Source organism: Nicotiana tabacum, chromosome 20 (assembly GCF_000715075.1).
Source record: "Nicotiana tabacum cultivar K326 chromosome 20, ASM71507v2, whole genome shotgun sequence".
In the NCBI taxonomy this organism is placed as follows: Eukaryota; Viridiplantae; Streptophyta; class Magnoliopsida; order Solanales; family Solanaceae; genus Nicotiana; species Nicotiana tabacum.
In genome coordinates this window covers 54568343-54588237 of record NC_134099.1, presented here as the reverse complement: position 1 = coordinate 54588237, position 19895 = coordinate 54568343, and the positions used below count along the sequence as shown (strand labels likewise).

At 40.0% G+C, this 19895-nt stretch overlaps 1 protein-coding gene and 1 non-coding gene across 2 annotated transcripts; one reads left to right on the top strand and one right to left on the bottom strand.

The window, feature by feature from the left end:
* Positions 1 to 6424: 6424 nt before the first annotated feature.
* Positions 6425 to 11101, bottom strand: LOC142174379 (uncharacterized). The gene is made up of 8 exons (XM_075240165.1): positions 10676 to 11101; positions 9829 to 10161; positions 9568 to 9780; positions 8663 to 9459; positions 8310 to 8621; positions 7597 to 7900; positions 7254 to 7456; positions 6425 to 6920 (listed from the first exon to the last, which is right to left on the bottom strand). The coding sequence occupies exons 1-8, from the start codon at positions 11099 to 11101 to the stop codon at positions 6425 to 6427; spliced, it is 3084 nt and encodes a 1027-aa protein (XP_075096266.1).
* On the top strand, positions 10761 to 10866 carry LOC142175041 (small nucleolar RNA R71). Its single transcript, XR_012704231.1, has one exon. It is a non-coding gene; the product is annotated as a small nucleolar RNA R71 (small nucleolar RNA).
* Positions 11102 to 19895: the final 8794 nt, after the last annotated feature.

The following is a 19895-nucleotide window of genomic DNA, read 5'->3' as shown; positions in this document are numbered from 1 at the left end:
TAGCAAGAACTGCTCCCTTCCCTTTTCCCCTCTCTTCACCACATGCACCCTCTCTCTCTTTTTCTTTTTCATACTTCTTTTTACCTCCACTCCTACTCATCTTAGGCAACTCAACATCCATAATGGGTCCAACCAGAACAAACCTAGTTTCTAAGTTTTCAACCACAGAAGAACTTACCTCAGAAGGAGATTCTTGAGTCTTTTCAGAGCCAGAAGACCCATGTCCATCTCCCTCTATCACAGATTAAAAGGATTCAGACTCAAAGCCAGAATAAGACTTTGGAGCTAGGCTTTCTTTCACTTGGCTATCTTTCAACCTTTCATTTAAAACCTTCCTCAGAGCCCTAAATGCTACAGCTTTTCGAGCAAGCATTTTTTGCCTTCGAAACCTAGGTTTTGGAGATGCACTGGGTGGAGTAGATGAGGATGAATTTGAGGGAGATGGTGGTGGAGGAGTGTCAGAATGATCTTGTAGATTAGACATGATTCTTCGTTTCTTGAGACAATTTGGGAATTTTGGAGAGGAGGGCAATTAGAATTGAAGAGGAATTTTTGACGGTTTTAGAATTATGAAGAAGACTGGAGATGTGGTGTGAATTTAAAGCGAATTAGACAATAAGTAAGTAACGACAGCTTTTTCAGGGGTCAAATAGAAGTCTAATCAAACTGAAATTCTAGACTTTTAATGATAGATTTGGCTTCACTAGATATTAGGCAAAAATCACGGTTTAGAGTTCTAGATGGACGGAACTGGTTCAATGCTCAACGGATAGAATTTTTTAGGAATTTGACAAGTATAGGACTTCTGCTCATGATTGAATTATTAATCTTCTGATTGTACAGAGTATAGAAAATATACCTGAGCTTTCATATGAACCCATACTGATGAACCAGGTTCTTCATATAGAACTCTCTTGAATATGCTTCAAATGCCATAATAGAGAAAATGTTGTAAGAGATCAGTGAGTCATATATACACATGTCACAGGAGTATACTAATTAATGTATGAAGTTGAGTAAGAATTAATCTAGATATTTACACAGGTTTAGAATTCCTAGCCAAAAAATATTTTTATTTCATTGTGCATTCTTAGCTGGACCTATTAGGTGATCATAATCATCCATAATTCTAACTTGTTCCTTTCAAAGTTTTCTCTACTCAGTGCTTTAGTGAAGATGTCAGCAATTTGCTTATCAGTAACACAAAATTCTATGGTGATCAATCCTTTCTCATAGTTATCTCTTAAGAAGTGGTGTCTAACATCTATGTGCTTAGTCCTCTTATGATGAACAGGGTTATTTGTCATACTTATAGCACTAGTGTTATCACAAAATATAGGAATACAACTAACTTCAATGCCAAAATCTATCAGCTGCTATTTGATCCATAACAATTGAGCACAATAAGATGCAGCAGCAACATATTCAGCCTTAGCAGTGGATAAGGCCACTGAATTTTGCTTTTTAGTGGCCCAGGATACAAGACATGAACCAAGAAAGTGAGCCATACCTGAGGTGCTTTTCCTATCCACTAGGAAACCTGCATAATCAACATCAGCATATCCTACTTGATTGAAATTACTACCTTTGGGGTACCAAAGACACAAATCAGTGGTGCCTTTCAGATATCTTAGTATCCTCTTGACAACAGTCAAGTGAGACTCTTTTGGATTTGCCTAAAAACAAGCACAAAGGCCTACACTGAAAACAATGTTAGGTCTGCTGGCAGTAAGATACAAGAGTGAACCAATCATACCCCTATACAACTTTTGATCAACTGATGAACCAGGTTCATCAATGTCTAATTTAGTGGCAGTTGCAATGGGTGTGTCTATTTCTTTTGATTCTTACATTTTAAACTTTTTGATAAGCTCTTTTGCATACTTCTACTGATGGATCATGGTTCCATTAGGACTTTGTTTGATCTACAAGCCTAAGAAGAAGTTAAGCTCACCCATCATACTCATTTAAAACTCACTCCCCATTAATTTTTCAAAGTCCTTACTTATCAGTGGTGGCCCCAAAGATTATGTCATCAACATATAGTTGTACCACAAGGAGATCCTTACCTTTTTCCCTTAAGAATAAGTTACTGTCAATTTTACCTCTTTAGTAACCATGCTCCAGTAGGAATTTGGACAGTCGTTCATACCATGCTCTTGGGGCCTGCTTGAGTGCATAGAGAGCCTTCTCTAACTTGTACACATGCTCAGGACATTCTTTGCTCTCAAACCCTGGAGGTTGTTTTACAACACTTCTTCTTTCAGGTAGCCATTCAGGAAGGCACTTTTGACATCCATCTAATGAAGAGTGAATTCCATGTGTGTTGCAAAGGCTGTGAGGAGTCTGATTGCCTCTAGTCTTGCAACTGGAGCGAAAGTATCATCATAATCTATGCCCTCCTCTTGGCTGTAACCTTGGACCACCAGTCTTGCCTTGTTTCTTGTAACGGTTCCATCTTCATCAAGTTTGTTTCTGAAGACCCATTTTGTGCCAATAACTGATCTGTCCTTGGGTCTTGGAACTAGATGCCAAACTTGACTTCTCTCAAACTGATTGAGTTCATCTTGCATTGCATTCACCCAATCTGCATCCTGTAAAGCCTCAACAATATTTTTAGACTCAATAAGAGATAAAAAGGCATCAAAAGCACACAGATTCTTTAATTGTGATCTAATTTTGACTCCAGATGTTGGATCAATGATAATGTTCTCAATAGGCTGAGAACTTTGATACTTGTGAGGTTTCACAACCAACTGGTTTATGTTAGATGTTTCTCCAATGTTCTATTGTTGAGGAATAGGGTCATGAACAGGTTCTTTTAGGAGATTTATTTCAATTCCTCTTTGATTAGTTCCCCCTGTGTTGATCCCAAACGCACACGCAAGTATACGTGGTTGGCAAGTAATATAATGATAAATTGAGTGTCGAACCCATAGAGACTTGTGTAAACTACTTACTAAATCGCTAAAATTAAAGTCCAATAATATGATTATATTATACTACAATTCTAACTAATAACTAAATTATCAAGTAACAAGTTGATTGTTGTGTATTCAGTAGAGACAAATATTCCAGGGTTGTGATCGATTCACCATTCGTATTGTGTTCTCATTAACTCTCCCTTTCATATAATTCACTCATGGTTGCTAATTAATCGATAAATGCTCTCATAGCCTTCTCCCGAAGTACTACTCACCTATTCTCAATAGATTAACGCATATATTCCTATGAAATCAATCTATTAAGAACGCATTAAGATCACGATATTTAATTAAGCACGGTAACTAGGTATATTCCTATCCTAACCATAAATCTGCTCCCTCTAAGGGTTAAGATCATGCTCTCTTCAATTCTTCTCTAATCTAAACACGGTTTTCTCAAGCATAGCATAGATAGTAAATAGAACCTAACTGTTGGCCAGACAATTAAGCAATTAAACACAGAATTGAAGAAACAACCATATATTGGTGAATTATAATCAAGGTCAAGTCAACGATAAACAACAATATTCATGGCTAAATCGCAACCCCAGAACAATGGGTGTTTAGCCACTCATGATGAAATCAAACAATTGCATACGTTTTGAATAATTAAAATTACTAGAAAAGATGAAGAAATCTGAGATGTTCTTGTGTGTATTTTTGCTCCAAATTGCGTTTCTCTAGGCTAAGCTCTGTAAAAAGTCCTCAAAATAATGTTTTTATATGTATTTATACCAAGTAGGGTCGGGCCCAGACGAAAACAACTTCTCCTATGCGAAATAGGACTCTAGCTTTGTGAATTTTATACACCCGCGCCGCACCATGCGCTGCGCTAATGGAAATTATCAGCAGCCTCAACTTTTCGCATCAGGCAGCATTTTACATTGCTGTGTAATTTTCTCAGAGTGAACTTATTTCGTCCTCTTTTAACATCCCTACTTGGAACACGACCTCCAAACACGATCCCGGCTTAATGTCTTGGGCTTTTACTCAGACTTCAAAGCTCCAAATCACTTGAATTCATTCTATAACGCCTACATAGATCGGAATCACTCCTACAAGGCATAAAACACATATTTAGTGCAAAACACTAGCGTTTAAAGCTCAAACTCAATTAAAGTGCAGTAAATTAGAGTGTAATAAGCGACTAAAATACACAATTATAGCCTATCATCAACACCCCACACATAAACCATTGCTCGTCCTCGATCAATCAAACTATACTTTATATAGACACAACCTTTTTAAGCAATTCTCCTAACTCATCATTCCAATAATATTTAAAATAGACTAAGCACAAGAGTGTAACATCTTCACCTCAAGATTTTACTCACAAGTACCACGCATTATTCACAACTCACTCACTTACTCTAACATAGAGGTCAATGACATTACCTTTCCTTCATTAATCAAGTGCCCTCACACAACAAAAGAGAGTAGTGCCACACACTAAAATTTAAGAACAATTAGGAACTCAAGATAGAAAGAATTCGCTCACTCTCAGAAATAACATTATATGCCACAAAAGATGCACCATAAGCTTGCCCGTAGTGTATTATTCTACTAATCGAGCTCATTCAGTCTAAGATCAAGTAGGACTTTATTTGGCTGTAATGTAGGCTGCGGGATGGGTATGATACATTTAGATATAAGAGTGACTATACCTCCCTAAGCACTTTAATACATACACTTTAACGTTGAAAACCCCACACTTATGTCAAACCATAACTCCACCTTCACATCAATGTACATTAACTCCATACTTCTTTAAGCACAATTATATCAACAGTCACCACTATCAGCAATACAACTAATTTTTTTTGTTTTCAATTCATGTGGCTCTTACTTTTTCAAAACAGTGCACCTTTCTCCTTATTTCATTAGTTCCACTCAAAAGCCAACCCAACCACCCCACACTTTAACTTTTACAAAGTTCATGACAATTCAAGTGCTCATGAGAGGTGAAAAGGTTCAAATAGATGGTTAATTCAAACAAATGGGTAAGGCTTGTAATGTGGTTGCCAAAGAAACAGGATTACAGGCTCAAAGGGGTTAACTATGATACATAACAATTAGGCGGGTAATATATTTATATATGGCTCAACAAAGAAATGCCTATATCACTTCCAAGACTGAACAAAACTACTATTTTGCTTTGCAAACGCACGGGGAAAGTTCTAGACATCAAATGCAATGCACAGAATAATACAAAACCTTACACACACATGGAACATAACTCACTTGGGATTGGACTCATCAAGACACTCTAGTCAAAGAAGTTAAGCAAAGTTAAGATCATACAATTTAAGGTACTTATACAAGAGTTAAAAATTGAGCCTAAACGTCACAACTAAAGTACTCACTATTCTCAAGGAATGACAAAGTTAAAAGATATTGCTTCAATTTCAATCATAACACAATGGCTTCTCTCCTAAAAAAAATTAAAACTACCTACACCCGGTTCAAACAAAATCCTTGGAAAAGAACCGCGGCACGAAGAAAAACCAAGGGGGAATTGCTACACTACCTACAAAGAAAATCTTTTTGTCCTTTTTCTTTAGACTTAAATACCTCAATAAAATTGTCTACGAAATCCATCGTCGGGAAAAGTCCAATTTTTTTTTTTAATTTTTTTTCTTCGATTTTTTTTCCAACTAATAAATGCTACAACTTCCTACTAATCATCTAGAGAATTCTCCCACCCCACACTTAAAAGAGTGCAGTGTCCTCAATGCACAAATAAAGCAAAACAATAATAAGGGTGGACAAGACACTCCCTGAAAGGCCAAAGGCCAAAGCAATAGCGGCTCACGAGTACTCAGGCTTCCCCCAGGCATAGTCTCTCGTGTGGGCACCCCACACTTAGTCTTCAACCTCTAACTCGCTTTTGCACTCTTCCAATGACTTTGCCTCATATGTTTATAATCCACAAAACAAAAACAAATACTAATACGATAATAAGAACAAAAAAATAATAATAAAAATAAAAGGAATCAGTAAAGATGGGTTGCCTCCCAACAAGCGCCTAGTTTAATGTCGCGGCACGACTCAGAGTCTCGCCTACTCATCAGCGAGTACAACCTTGGTCTTCTCACGATTAATCATTCCTCCCCAATAATGCTTGACTCTATGACCATTCACCAAGAATTTCCTCTCACCATTTAAAGCTCGTAGCTCGATTGCACCATAGGGCGTGACTCTCACCACCTCAAACGGACCTGACCATCTCGATTTTAGCTTTCCAGGGAATAGTTGTAGCCTAGAATTAAATAATAATACATGTTGGCCTGGCTCGAAGTGACGTGGCTTGATATGCTTGTCATGCCATCTTTTTGTATTTTCTTTATATAGCTTAGCATTTTCATAATAGTGCAGTTTGAACTCATCTAACTCATTCAACTGCATAAGTCTTTTCTCGCATGCGGCCTCAAGGTCCATGTTCAGCTTCTTAATGGCCCAGTATGCCTTGTGTTCCAGTTCAACGGGTAGTGACATGCCTTCCCATAAAACAGCTTGTAAGGGGACTCTCCAATTGGCGTTTTATATGCAGTCCTATACGCCCATAAGGCATCATCCAACTTTGCAGCCCGATCCTTCCTATTAACACTCGCCGTCTTTTCTAATATTTGCTTTATTTCTCTGTTTGACACCTCAGCTTGCCCACTGGTTTGAGGATGATATGTTGTAGCAACTTTGTGGCAAACTCCATATTTGGCTAGAAGGTTACTCAGCAACCGATTGCAAAAATGAGTCCCCTCATCACTAATTAAGGCACGTGGAGTCCCAAATCTCGAGAATATGTTCTTTTTGACAAACGCAGCTACCACTATGGCATCATTTGTTGGTAAGGCAATCGCCTCCACCCATTTTGACACGTAGTCAACTGCTAGCAAAATGTATTTGTTTCCTCTGGATGGTGGAAATGACCCATAAAATCTATCCCCCACACATCAAAAAGCTCACCTTCTAGGATATTATTCAAAGGCATCTCATGCCTCCTTGTGATTGTTCCTGTTCTCTGACATTGGTCACACTTCTTAACGAATGCATGGGCATCCTTGAATAAAGTCAGCCAAAAGAGACCAGATTGTAGCACATTTGCAGTTGTTCTATCTCTTCCATGATGGCCCCAATAAGGTGATGTGTCACAATCATACAACACTAATTCTACCTCTTTTTTCAGGAATGCATCTCCTCATCAATTGATCAGCACATTGCTTGTTCAAATAGGGCTCATCCTAGTAGTAAAAGTTCATATCATGTAAAAACCTCTTTCTTTCTTCAGATTCAATTTCAGGAGGAAATACCCCACTCACACGATAATTCACGTAGTCTGCGTACCATGGAGGAGGGTCTTGGGTTATAGCAAAAAGTTGCTCATCAGGAAATACTTCTTTAATTTGGCCACCCTCCTCCACGTGATCGTGATTTTCCAACCTTGATAGATGGTCAGCTACTTGGTTCTCTGTCCCCTTTCGATCTCATATTTCTACATCAAACTCCTGTAGCAATAAAACCCAGTGCATCAATCTAGCCTTAGATTCTTTTTTTTTTTTGTAAACAAATACCTAATTGTTGCATGATCGGTATGGACTATGACTTTCGTTCCTACCAAGTATGCCCGAAATTTCTCAAAGGCCCACACACCAGCTAACAACTCCTTTTCAGTGGTGGTGTAATTCGGCTGGGCATCATCAAGAGTCTTAGTCGCATAGGGGATGGAATAAAATACCTTGTCCTTCCTCTTGCCTAGCACTGCCCCAATAGCAAGGTCACTCGCATCACACATAAGTTCAAATGGTAAGGACCAATCAGGTGCCACAATAATGGGAGCAGTCACTAACTTCTTTTTAAGTTCTTCAAATGCCTTGAGGCAAGCAGCATCAAAGTTGAAAGTTACATCTTTTTCAAGCAGCCTGCACAAAAGAGTAGCAATTTTTCGAAAAATCTTTAATAAAGCGCCAATAGAAACCCGCGTGTCCCAAGAAACTCCGAACACCCTTCACTGAAATAGGTGGAGGTAATTTTTCAACCGCCTCCACCTTCGCTTTATCAACTTCAATGTCGCTCCTAGATACTCTGTGGCCTAACACGATGCCTTCTTGTCCCATAATATGGCACTTTTCCCAATTTAGTACCAGATTTGTTTCTTCACAACGGGCTAGCACCTTGCTCAAATTCCTCAAGCAAACATCATAAGAAGACCCAAAAACTGAAAAATCATCCATAAACACTTCCACGAATTTTTCTACCATGTTAGTGAAAATAGCCATCATGCACCTCCGGAAAGTGGCTGGTGCATTACAAAGTCCAAACGGCATTCACTTGAAGGCAAAAGTGCCATAAGGACAAGAAAAAGTAGTCTTCTCCTGATTCTCTGGGCATATGACAATCTGATTGTATCCTGAATAACCATCAAGGAAGCAGTAATATTCATGCCCAGCTAACCTGTCTAGCATTTGGTCGATGAATGGAAGTGGGAAGTGGTTCTTGCGAGTTGCCTTGTTAAGTCTTCTATAATCAGTGCAAACTCTCCATCCCGTAACAGTGCGAGTAGGGATTAGTTCATTCTTCTCGTTCTCAACTACAGTCATTCCTCCCTTTTTGGGCACACATTGAACTGGGCTTACCCAGTTGCTGTCAGAAATATAGGAAAAAAGATACATGCATCGAGCAACTTGATTACTTCCTTTTTCACCACCTCTTTCATAATGGGGTTTAATCTTCTTTGTTGCTCTACACTGGGGCGGTGTCCGTCATCTAAAAAGATTTTATGCATGCAAAACGATGGACTAATGCCCTTGATGTCAGCTATAGTCCACCTAATGATCTTTTTATGCTCATAGAGTACTCTGAGCAATTTTTCTTCTTGAGTGCTGGTCAAGCTGGATGAAATAATCACGGGCAATGTCTCAGAGTTCCCCAAATAAGCATAGCGCAGATGCGTTGGAAGTGGCTTGAGTTCTAACTTTAGAGCTTCTTCAATAGATGGCCTAGGAAAGGTCAGAGTAACAGGCCTATCCAACTCTTCAAATTTTCTAAACCCATGTACATAACTGCATGACATATCCAGTACTTGCTCAATTTCTCCTATCATTTCATCTTCACTATTTTCTACATCCCCAATCAATCCTCGTTCAACAGGATCTACAGGGCTCATATAGGGCACTAACGATGTGGCATCACTCTCCACCACAGAGATCATGGATAACTCTTCATAGTGGGCTGGTAACTTGAGTGCTCTATAAACATTGAAGACCTCCACTCGATCACCCACTCTCATTGTCATCTTTCCTTCACAAACATCAATAATAGCTCGACCCGTGGCTAGGAATGGACGCCCCAAAATAAATGGGACTTCCTGATCGGGCTCGTAGTCCAGAATAATGAAATTAGAAGGGAATATGAAAGAACCCACTTGAACTAGCACATCTTTAATCACTCCCTCAGGATGAGCAAGAGAGCGATCAGCTAACTATAAGATAACTATTGTTGGGCATGGCTCACCCAACCCCAACTGTCTGAACACAGATAGCGGCATCAAGTTGATGTTGGCTCCAAGATCACATAAAGCTCACCTAACAGCATGTTTACCAATCGAGATTTGGATAGTGAAACTACCTGGATCCTTCAATTTCTGAGGTAACTTGCCTTGAATTCTAGAACTGCACTCCTCAGTGAGTGCCACAATCTCGAACTCGGTTAGCCTCCTTTTATTTGCCACAATGTCCTTGATGTACTTTGCATATTTGGGTACTTCTTGTAAGATGTCAACCAATGGAATATTAATTTGCACCTACTTCAAGATATCAAGAAACTTTTTATATGCAGTATTATCTCTTACTTTCTGCAATCTTTGAGGGAATGGAGGTGGTGGCCTTGTAACCAATTGTGGGGGTTGCTCAGCCACCGCCTCTCCAGCTGGCTTCTCTGGCTCCTTAGCTTTTTCTGATGTTGATTCTATAGTGGTTGGCCTCTCATTAAAAGTCACATGTTTCCTCTTTTTAGACTGAACTTCTTCTAGTTGTCTCCCATTCCTCAACGACACGACATTAAGGGCTGCCCTAGGATTTGCTTCAGTGTCACCTGGAAGAGCTCCAGCTGGTCTAGTGTTCTGAGCACTGGCAAGCTGTCCCATTTGACGCTCCAAATTTCTCACTGTTGTGGCGAGGGCTTGCTGTTCAGCCATCATTTTTTTTAAACATGTCTTCAAGGTGACTTGTAGGACTCGCTTGTTGTTCAACCTGAGGTGGTCTATATTGCTGTTGAGGTGCTTGAGGCTTGTATTGATTCTGAGTGCCCTGGTTTCCACCCCAAGAGAAGTTTGGGTGGTTCCTCTAGTTGGGATTGTAAGCGTTCTCACATTGGTTTGTTTGGCCCTTATTTGAATTACCCACAAAGCAGACAAACTCTGGGTTTGCGAGGCACATGTCACTCGTGTGCCCCTCTCAACATATTTCACAAAAAGCTTGAACCTGTTGTACCTGTTGTTTGTTGATACTCAAGTTCATCTGGTTGACTTGATTGGTCAGTGTAGAAATCTGCGCTGATAATGTTGAGATGACATCTAACTCAAAAACCCCTGCAGACTTTTGCACTGTGTGTCTGCCCATCTCTCCTTTCCAATCCGGATTGCTCTTGGAGAATTTGTTCAATAATGCATATATCCTGTCAAAGCTTTTCTCCAACACTTGACCCCCAGTTGCAGCATTTACCACAATCTTTGTTTCAGAATGTAGCCCTTCTATGAAAGTGTGAGCTAACACTTCATTCGTCTGATTGTGATGAGGACAGTCTCTGAGTAGCCCCTTGAACCTTTCCCAAGCTGAGTATAAAGATTCCCCCGCTTTCTGTTTGAAGTCAACTATCTTACTTCTGATCATTGCAATTTTGCCCGAAGGGAAGAACCTTGCCAGATATTTTCTTGCCAAATCATTCCATGTTGTAATTGAATTAGCTGGTTCTGCCTTTAGCCACCGCATAGCCTCGCCCAACAGAGAGAATGGAAAAAGTGTGAGCCTCACATATTCTGTAGTGACCCCGTTAGTGATGTAAGTATCACTAATCTCCAAGAAGTTTAGAATATGCTGCTGTGGATCCGCGTGTGAAAGACCCATAAATTGTCCGTTTGCATGAAGCAATTGGATCATGCTCTATTTCAGCTCAAAGTGCCCAGTGATCCTGGGCCACCTCCTGAACAGCTATGGGTTGCTCCTCTACCATGTCCACAGGAAATTGAACAAGTGCCTGAATATTATTCGTGCCCCTTGCTTCCCTCAACCTCCTGTGAAATGTTCTCTCAGGTTCAGGATCAAAGGCTTGAAGTCGGTCTTGGCTTCCGTCCTTACGCATTCAATCAAAGTTCCTGAGATCCGAGCAACAATCAAGTAACGTTAGACTCGATGAAATAAATAATTAAAGCAAAAACTAGCAAGTAGCTAATATTCAAGTCCCCGGCAACGGCGCCAAAAACTTGTTGCTCCCAAATGCACACGCAAGTATACATGGTCGACAAGTAATATAATGATAAGTTGAGCGTCGAACCCACAGAGACTTGTGTAAACTACTTACTAAATTGCTAAAATTGTTATTCAATCCAGCTAAAATTAAAGTCCAATAATATGATTATATTATACTACAATTCTAACTAATAACTAAATTATCAAGTAACAAGTTGATTGTTGTGTATTCAGTAGAGATAAATATTCCAGGGTTGTGATCGATTCACCATTCATATTGTGTTCTCATTAACTCTCCCTTTCATATAATTCACTCATGGTTGCTAATTAATCGATAAATGCTCTCATAGCCTTCTCCCGAAGTACTACTCACCTATTCTCAATAGATTAACGCCTATATTCCTATGAAATTAATCTATTAAGAACGCATTAAGATCACGATATTTAATTAAGCACGATGACTAGGTATATTCCTATCCTAACCACAAATTCGCTCCCCCTAAGGGTTAAGATCATGCTCTCATCAATTCTTCTCTAACCTAAACACGGCTTTCCCAAGCATAGCATATATAGTAAATAGAACCTAACTGTTGGCCAGGCAATTAAGCAATTAAACACAAAATTGAAGAAACAACCATATATTGGTGAATTATAATCAAGGTCAAGTCAACGTTAAACAATAATATTCATGGCTAAATCACAACCCCAGAACAATGGGTGTTTAGCCACTCATGATAAAATCAAACAATTGCATAAGTTTTGAATAATTGAAAATACTAGAAAAGATGAAGAAATCTGAGATGTTCTTGTGTGTATTTTTGCTCCAAATTGCGTCTCTCCAGGCTAAGCTCTGTCAAAAGTCCTCAAAATAACGTTTTTATATGTATTTATACCAAGTAGGGTCGGGCCGAGACGAAAACACCTTCTCCTGCACGAAATAGGACTCTGGCTCTATAAAATTTGTACAGTCGCGCCGCACCATGCGCCGCGCCATGCAGTGCGCTAATGGAAATTATCAGCAGCCTCAACTTTTCGCATATGGCAGCATTTTACACTGCTGTGTCGCGCCTTGCACCGCGGCAGTGTAATTTTCTCAGAGTGAACTTATTTCGTCCTCTTTTAACATCCCGACTTGGTACACGACCTCCGAACACGATCCCGGCTTAATGTCTTGGGCTTTTACTCAGACTTCAAAGCTCTAAATCACTTGAATTCATTCCATAATGCCTACATATATCGGAATCACTCCTACAAGGCATAAAACGCATATTTAGTGCAAAACACTAGCGATTAAAGCTCAAACTCAATTAAAGTGCAGTAAATTAGAGTGTAATAAGCGACTAAAATACACAATTATAGCCTATCATCACCCTGTCAGGTTGCCCTAGATGGAAGAACCTGTTCCATCACCTATTCCTTCTTTTGGTGCCACTTTGACTTGTGTTGAGGCTTCAGTCAAATCCTTTACCAATCCAATGGCTTCATCTTCATGTTCCTTTCTCTCAGAAAGAATGTTAGTTTCATAAAAAAACTACGTGTACACTTTCTTCTACACACAAAGTTCTTTTATTGAACACTTTACATGCTTTTCTATGTGAAGAATATCCCAATAATACTCCCTCATCACTTCTGAGATCAAACTTACCTAGGGAGTCTTTTCCATTATTGTGCACAAAGCACTTGCATCCAAATGCCCTAAGATAGGATATATTTGGTTTTCTCCCTTTAAGTAACAAATAGGGAGTCTTCTCTACAAGAGGTCTAGTTATGGATCTATTAATAATGTAACATGCAGTGTTTACAGCCTCTGCCCAGAAGCTATGAGGCAGATTACTAGAAAGAAGCATAGTCCTAGCCATGTCTTCAAGAGTCATGTTCTTTATTTCAACTACTCCATTTTGTTGAGGGGTCCTAGGGGCAGAAGTTATGAACTATACCATTTTCATCACAAAAATCAGCAAACTTAGCATTTTCAAATTCAATTCCATGATCAGACCTGATTGATGCAAGTTGATTGCCTAATTATTTCTGAGTTTTTCTAACAAAGGCACTGAACATGTCAAATGCTTCATCTTTAGATGTTAGAAATAGTACCCAGGTAAATCTAGAATAATCATCAACAAGTACCATTACATATTTCTTTCCTCCTCTGCTCATGGTTCTCATTGGACCACATAGATCCATATGGACCAGTTCTAACGACTTAGTTGTGCTTACCATTTTCTTGCTTTTGAAAGATGATCTTACCTGCTTCCCCCATGCACATGCCTCACAAAATTTGTCTTCTTTGAACTTGATGTTGGGTAACCCTATCACCAAGTCCTTAGAAACCAATTTGTTTAGCTGATTCAGACTAGCATGACCAAGTCTTTTGTGCCACAGGAGGGGATCATTATCCAGCACACTTAATCATTATCCAGCACACTTAGATAGGTTAGTTCATTTTCTGAGAGAGTAGACAAATCTACAATGTAAATATTGTTAACTCTTTTTCCCTGTAAAACAATCTTGTCAGTGGTAAGGTTAATCACAAAACATTTAGTAGAGGTCAATGCTACAAGGTTACCTTTGTCACATAGTTGTGATACACTGATCAGGTTGTATTTCAAGTCATCTATCAAGTAGACATTCTTAATGGAGTGAGAGTCTGTCTTACCTACCTTTCCAACCCCAATGATCTCACCTTTCTTCCCATTTTCAAAAAGACATTGCTTCCCCTTAAGTCCTCAAGTGAAAGGAACTGGATCTTGCTTCCAGTCATATGTTTTGAGCAGCCACTATCCATGTACCATATTTGGCTGCTTCCCTTCACTTGGACCTGCAAAAAGAAATCAGGGGTTAGTCTTAGGAACCCAAACTAGTTTGGGTCCCTTTCTATGGGCAAAGGGATAAATCAGATTCCTTCTAGCCCACCCAGGCAGCATATTTTTTTCTTGAAAAAAAGTTTTGTTCTTTTTACTGGCCTTTTCTTTTGCATTACATTCATTTTTGTAATGGCCAGTCTTGCCACAGTGTGTGTAAATTTTGTTCTCAAGAACCTGGTTCTTCAACTCTGTATTTTCACTTTCAATCTCATTAGCCCTAGACTCTAAATTTTTGCACTTGGCTTTTAGGATCATACATTCCCTAGACAACTCTTTCTTCTCATTGTTAATTATCTCATACTCATCAATGAAGTCTAGCATTAGCTCAGACAACCTTTCTTTAGACGGGAATTTAATCTTGTCTTTGAGATGAAGAATACTTACCTCTTGTTCATCATCTGATTCTCCGATGGCCATAAGTGCTTGTTCATCTCCAGCTTCATCTTCAGAGTCCTCATCTGATGTTTCTCCCCAGGCAACAACCATAGCCTTTGTTGATCCTTCGTTCCTTTTTGGTTGAACCTGTTCCTTCTTCCTGTTCCTTCATTCAGCCTTTTCCTTCTTCCACTCAATTTCCCATTGAGGGAAATTCTTGATCATGTGATTAGTCTTACCACACTTGTAGCAACCTTCATTGGTCTGTTTCTTAGGAGCCCTTGGTTTGTTGAAGGTTGTACCTCTTGAATAACCCTTTCCTCTCATCAGGTACTTTTTGAAATCTCTTGTGATCATAGCCATTTCATCATCCTCCAAATCTTAACCTTCATCAATTCTGAGAGCCAGACTTCTTTCCTTCTTTGGTGCATCCATTTTCATGGTTTGCCTTCTCAGTTCATAGGCAGTAAGGTTTCCAATTAGTTCATCCAGCTTGAGGGTAGCAATATTCTTTGATTCCTGAATAGTAGTGATTTTGCTTTCCCAAGAGACTGGCAGAACCCTTGTCAAGATCTTCTCAACTTTGTCTTCTTCAAGAATAATCCTTCCAAGAGACTTAAGTTCATTTGTCAGTGTGGTGAACCTTGTATACATCTCTTGGATGGTTTCTACTTCCTTCATGGTAAAATTCTCATACTGAGAATATAGCAATGTTCCTCTGGACCTCTTCACTTGAGGTGTTCCTTCATGAGCCACTTGCAAAGTGTCCCAGATTTCATTAGCAGTGGTACAACTTTGAATTCTACTGTACTCATCTGGACCTAGTCAACACACAAGCCATTTCTTGGCCTTGGCATTCTTCTCCCACTTCTTCAGGTCTTCAGCAGTGCAGTCAGCTCTTGTTTTTGGCACATCCACTCATTCAGCATTCTTGTTAGTAGTTGCTAGAGGACCATCAGTAACTATATCCCAGAGTTCATAGTCTTCTCCTATGATGTGATCCCTAATCCTGTTCTTCCACCAAGAATAGTACTGACCACTGAAAAGTGGAGGCCTAGCAGTGGATTGCCCTTCCTAATTCGCAGGTGGTGCACTCATGTTGATTTTTTTCTAAGGTGTTAGCCTCTTCAAGGATAACCTGCTCTGATACCAATTGATGTTCTAAACGTCAATGCCAGACAAGGGGGGGGGGTGATTTGTGTGGCATCCAATTTTTGCTCTAGAAGAACCTGGTTCTTCTAGGTGTTCTAACTACTACTATTTGCGGAATAAAAGGTACATAAAATAAAGAACACGGAGATTTTTACGTGGAAAATACCTGGCTCAAAAGGTAAAAAAACCACGACCTACTACTAAGTAGGATTTTCCCAAACTTCCACTAAAATCACTGAGCCAAAACAGCATTTACAAAAACACTTTGTAAACCTAAGGATTAACTCTAGTCCCGTTGTGGCACACAACCTCAACTGTTTCTAAAACTTCAAGTTAGCTTATAACTTGAACACTCAATGTACCAAATATAATTACTTCTATGAAAGCTGAAAGGTACAACTTTAAACCACCTACTACAATTGAACTAGAATAAGAAAAAATACAATGGAGTTGGTTCTTCTATCTCGTTCAAGTAGCTTCAGGAGTGCACACTCAAATCTCACATAAATTGCTTGCAAAATCGCCTTGCTTTTTTTCTTTCAATTTAGTTTAACTTCTGCGTTCGGGCAATGCCTGTAAAAGATAAAAATCACTGTCATTTAGTAGGTTAGAAATCAGAGTTTGATTGGGACTCAATTTCTGATCTTTTATCGTAGTTGTGTCCTTGAAGATATCAAACTCTAACACTCTCTTTATCCGGATTGTGTTCTCTTCATATAAGGAGACTTTCTCCCCTTATCCAATATGCAAACTTTTCGATCAGATCAAGAGATATTGCTACTTGATCAGTAGGACTTATCTCCTTTATGTGCATCTCACTTGTGTAGGTTGATCATGACAGTGCTTCACAAGATGGACCTGGTCCATGACTGAGTTCATTTGTCATTCTTCAAAACTTCATCTGTTCTTGGGCCAACATATGGCAACCAACTCTAAATCATGAACGGGGTAGTTCTTCTCATGGGGTTTAACTGACGAGAAGCATAAGCAATAACTCTACCCTCCTGCATCAATACACAACCAATGCCAACTCTCGAAACATCACAATACACGGTATATGAACCTGAAGCTGATGCCAAAACTAACACTGGAGTTGTGGTCAAGGCTGTCTTGAGCTTGTGAAAGCTCTCCTCACGCTCGTTCGACCATACAAATAAAGTACCCTTCTGATTCAACTTGGTCAAGGGAGATGTGGTAGATGAGAGTCCCTAAACAAACCGACAATAATAGCCTGCCAAACCAAGAAAGCTGCGAATCTCTATGGCTAAGGACGGTCTGGGCCAACTCTAAACTGCCTCTATCTTCTTCGGATCAACCTGAATACCCTCGCTGGACACCACATGCCCCAAGAAAGCCACTGAACTGAGCCAAAACTCACACTTGGAGAATTTCTCATAAAGCTTCTCCTCCCTCAATCTTTGAACCACAACTCTCAAATGCTCTGCGTGCTCCTCCTGACTACGCGAATACACCAGAATATCATAAATGAAGACTATGACAAACGAGTCGAGATAAGGCCTAAACACACTATTCATCAAATGCATGAACGCTGCTGAGGCATTGGTCAGCCCAAAATACAACACCAAGAACTCATAATGACCATATCGGGTCCTGAAAGCTGTCTTAAGAATATCTAAGTCCCTGATCTTCAACTGTGATAACCTGAACGGAGATCAATCTTGGAGAACACCCTTGCTCCCTGAAGCTGGTCGAATAAATCATCAATGCGAGGCAAAGGATACTTGTTCTTAATAGTTACCTTGTTCAATTGCCTATAATCAATGCACATCCTTATAGTGCCATCCTTCTTCTTCACAAATAGAATCGGCGCACCCCAAGGTGACACACTAGGCCAAATGAACCCTTTATCAAGGAGTTCCTGAAGTTGCTTCTTTAATTCCTTCAACTCCATTGGTGCCATACGATATGGTGGAATAGAAATGGGTTGAGTGCCCAGCACCATGTCAATACCAAAATCAATATCCCTGTCCGGTGGGAGGCCCGGCAGGTCTGCAGGAAACACATCGGGAAAATCCCTCACAATTGGAACAGGATCAATACTGGGAGTCTCAGCACCGACATCCCTCACAAAGGCTAGATACGAAAGACAATCCTTCCCAACCATACGCTGGGCTTTCAAGAATGAGATCACTCTATTGGGAACATTCACACCTTGCCACTCAATCAGTGGCACACCCGGTATAGCCAATGTGACTATCTTGGCATGACAGTCCAGAATAGCATGACATAGAGATAGCCAATCCATGCCCAAAATAACATCAAAATCCACCATACGCAATAATAAACGATCCACACGGGTCTCCAAACCCCCAATAGTCACCAGATACTACCGGTACACACGGTCTACAACAACAGTATCGCCCATCGGGGTAGATACATGAACAAGTGAAGTAAGAAACTCATGTGGCATTCCCAAATAACGAGCAAAGTATGATGACAGATAAGAAAAGGTGGAACCGAGATCAAATAATACAGAGGCATCTCTGTGGCAGACTGAAACAATACCTATAATAACAGCATCTAAAGCAATAGTATCGAGTCTGCATGGAAGTGCATAGAAACGGGCCTGACCGCTACCTGATCGACCTTCCCTTCTAGGGCGACCCCTAGCTGACTGACCTCCACCCCTAGCTGGCTGGGCGGGTGGTGGTGAAATAACTGGCACTGAATGCGATGACTGATTCACCCACACGCCTCAAACTGGAACCAACATAGCACATAACCGTGCAATCGACTAATTAATGGTAGACTCCCCCACTTGGATCGAAGCCATAGACCAAAACATACATAACAACTCATAACGTATTTACTTTATTGCTGTCATAATACCATAGTGAGATTAAACTCAATCCTTCATAAGCTCGTGGAACACAGACCATCTGGTACTTTATATCTTCTACAAATCTCGCGTTCACTCTCGTAGTAGTCAAGCCTACTCTCTTGAGCAACCCAAATTCAAATTGTAAAACATATATTTCCCTGGTAACATAGATCTTCCAATAAATGACACAAGGGATTACGCGAACTTCAGAATAATCCGCAGGAGATAACCCCACCTATTTTGCCTCAAACTAACATTTCTGTATACCTTCCACCATTATAAATATTACACAGTCACTTAAACTCCCTGAGTCTAAACTCAGACTACAACATGAAATATACTCCACTCCCAACTAGAAAACATGGAAATATTCTTCACACACCCATAACTCGGGGCTATACCTCAAATCAAGATGAAAATCAAGCACCTAATAGTCCTCATATCCTCCATGAGACCCTTCTCATCGCTTCCAAATCACATGAATACATCTAGCAATCACATCACACTCGTCAGGTAACTAACAACGCGCTCTCTAAACATGCGCTCTCGAAACACGCACTTTCCATCAAACACAACAGAACATATGGATCCAGAAACACGCGCTCTCGAAATCAACAGCTCAGGGCTCAAGCTATAGGCAAAAATTCGGCCTCGAGTCCTCCAAACTGGCCCAACATCAATGCACAAAGATCACATATCGCCCCTCGATCAGGAAATCACAAACCATTGATGCATATCTAATACCAAGCGCCCATGCGCACATACAAACGCGTGGAAGGAATTCAAAGAGTTACTTTTCAAGCTGAATCAAGGACGCAAAATAAGAATTCAAAAAGGTGAATTTTTTTCCTAAAGGTTCTGCAGCCTCTCGAGGATAAATACAGACATCTCCTTACCGATCTGTGAGACTCTACTAAACCTGCTCATGACTCATGAGACCTATGTAACCTAGGCTGTGATACCAACTTGTCATGATCCTAAACCCGGACCCGGTCGTGATGGCGCCTCTCGTGAAGACAAGGCCAGCCGACACTTCCTATATCCAATTATTAATAGTTAAACTATAAGAAATAAATCTAAAGCATGATAAGATAATCCAAAGTTAACAGATAATAGCATAATTCGCGGAAAATAACCCAATACAGCCTGATACCGGGGTGTCACTAGTCATGAGCATCTAAACAATCCGGAATACTCCAAATCAAACAACAGAGTTTAA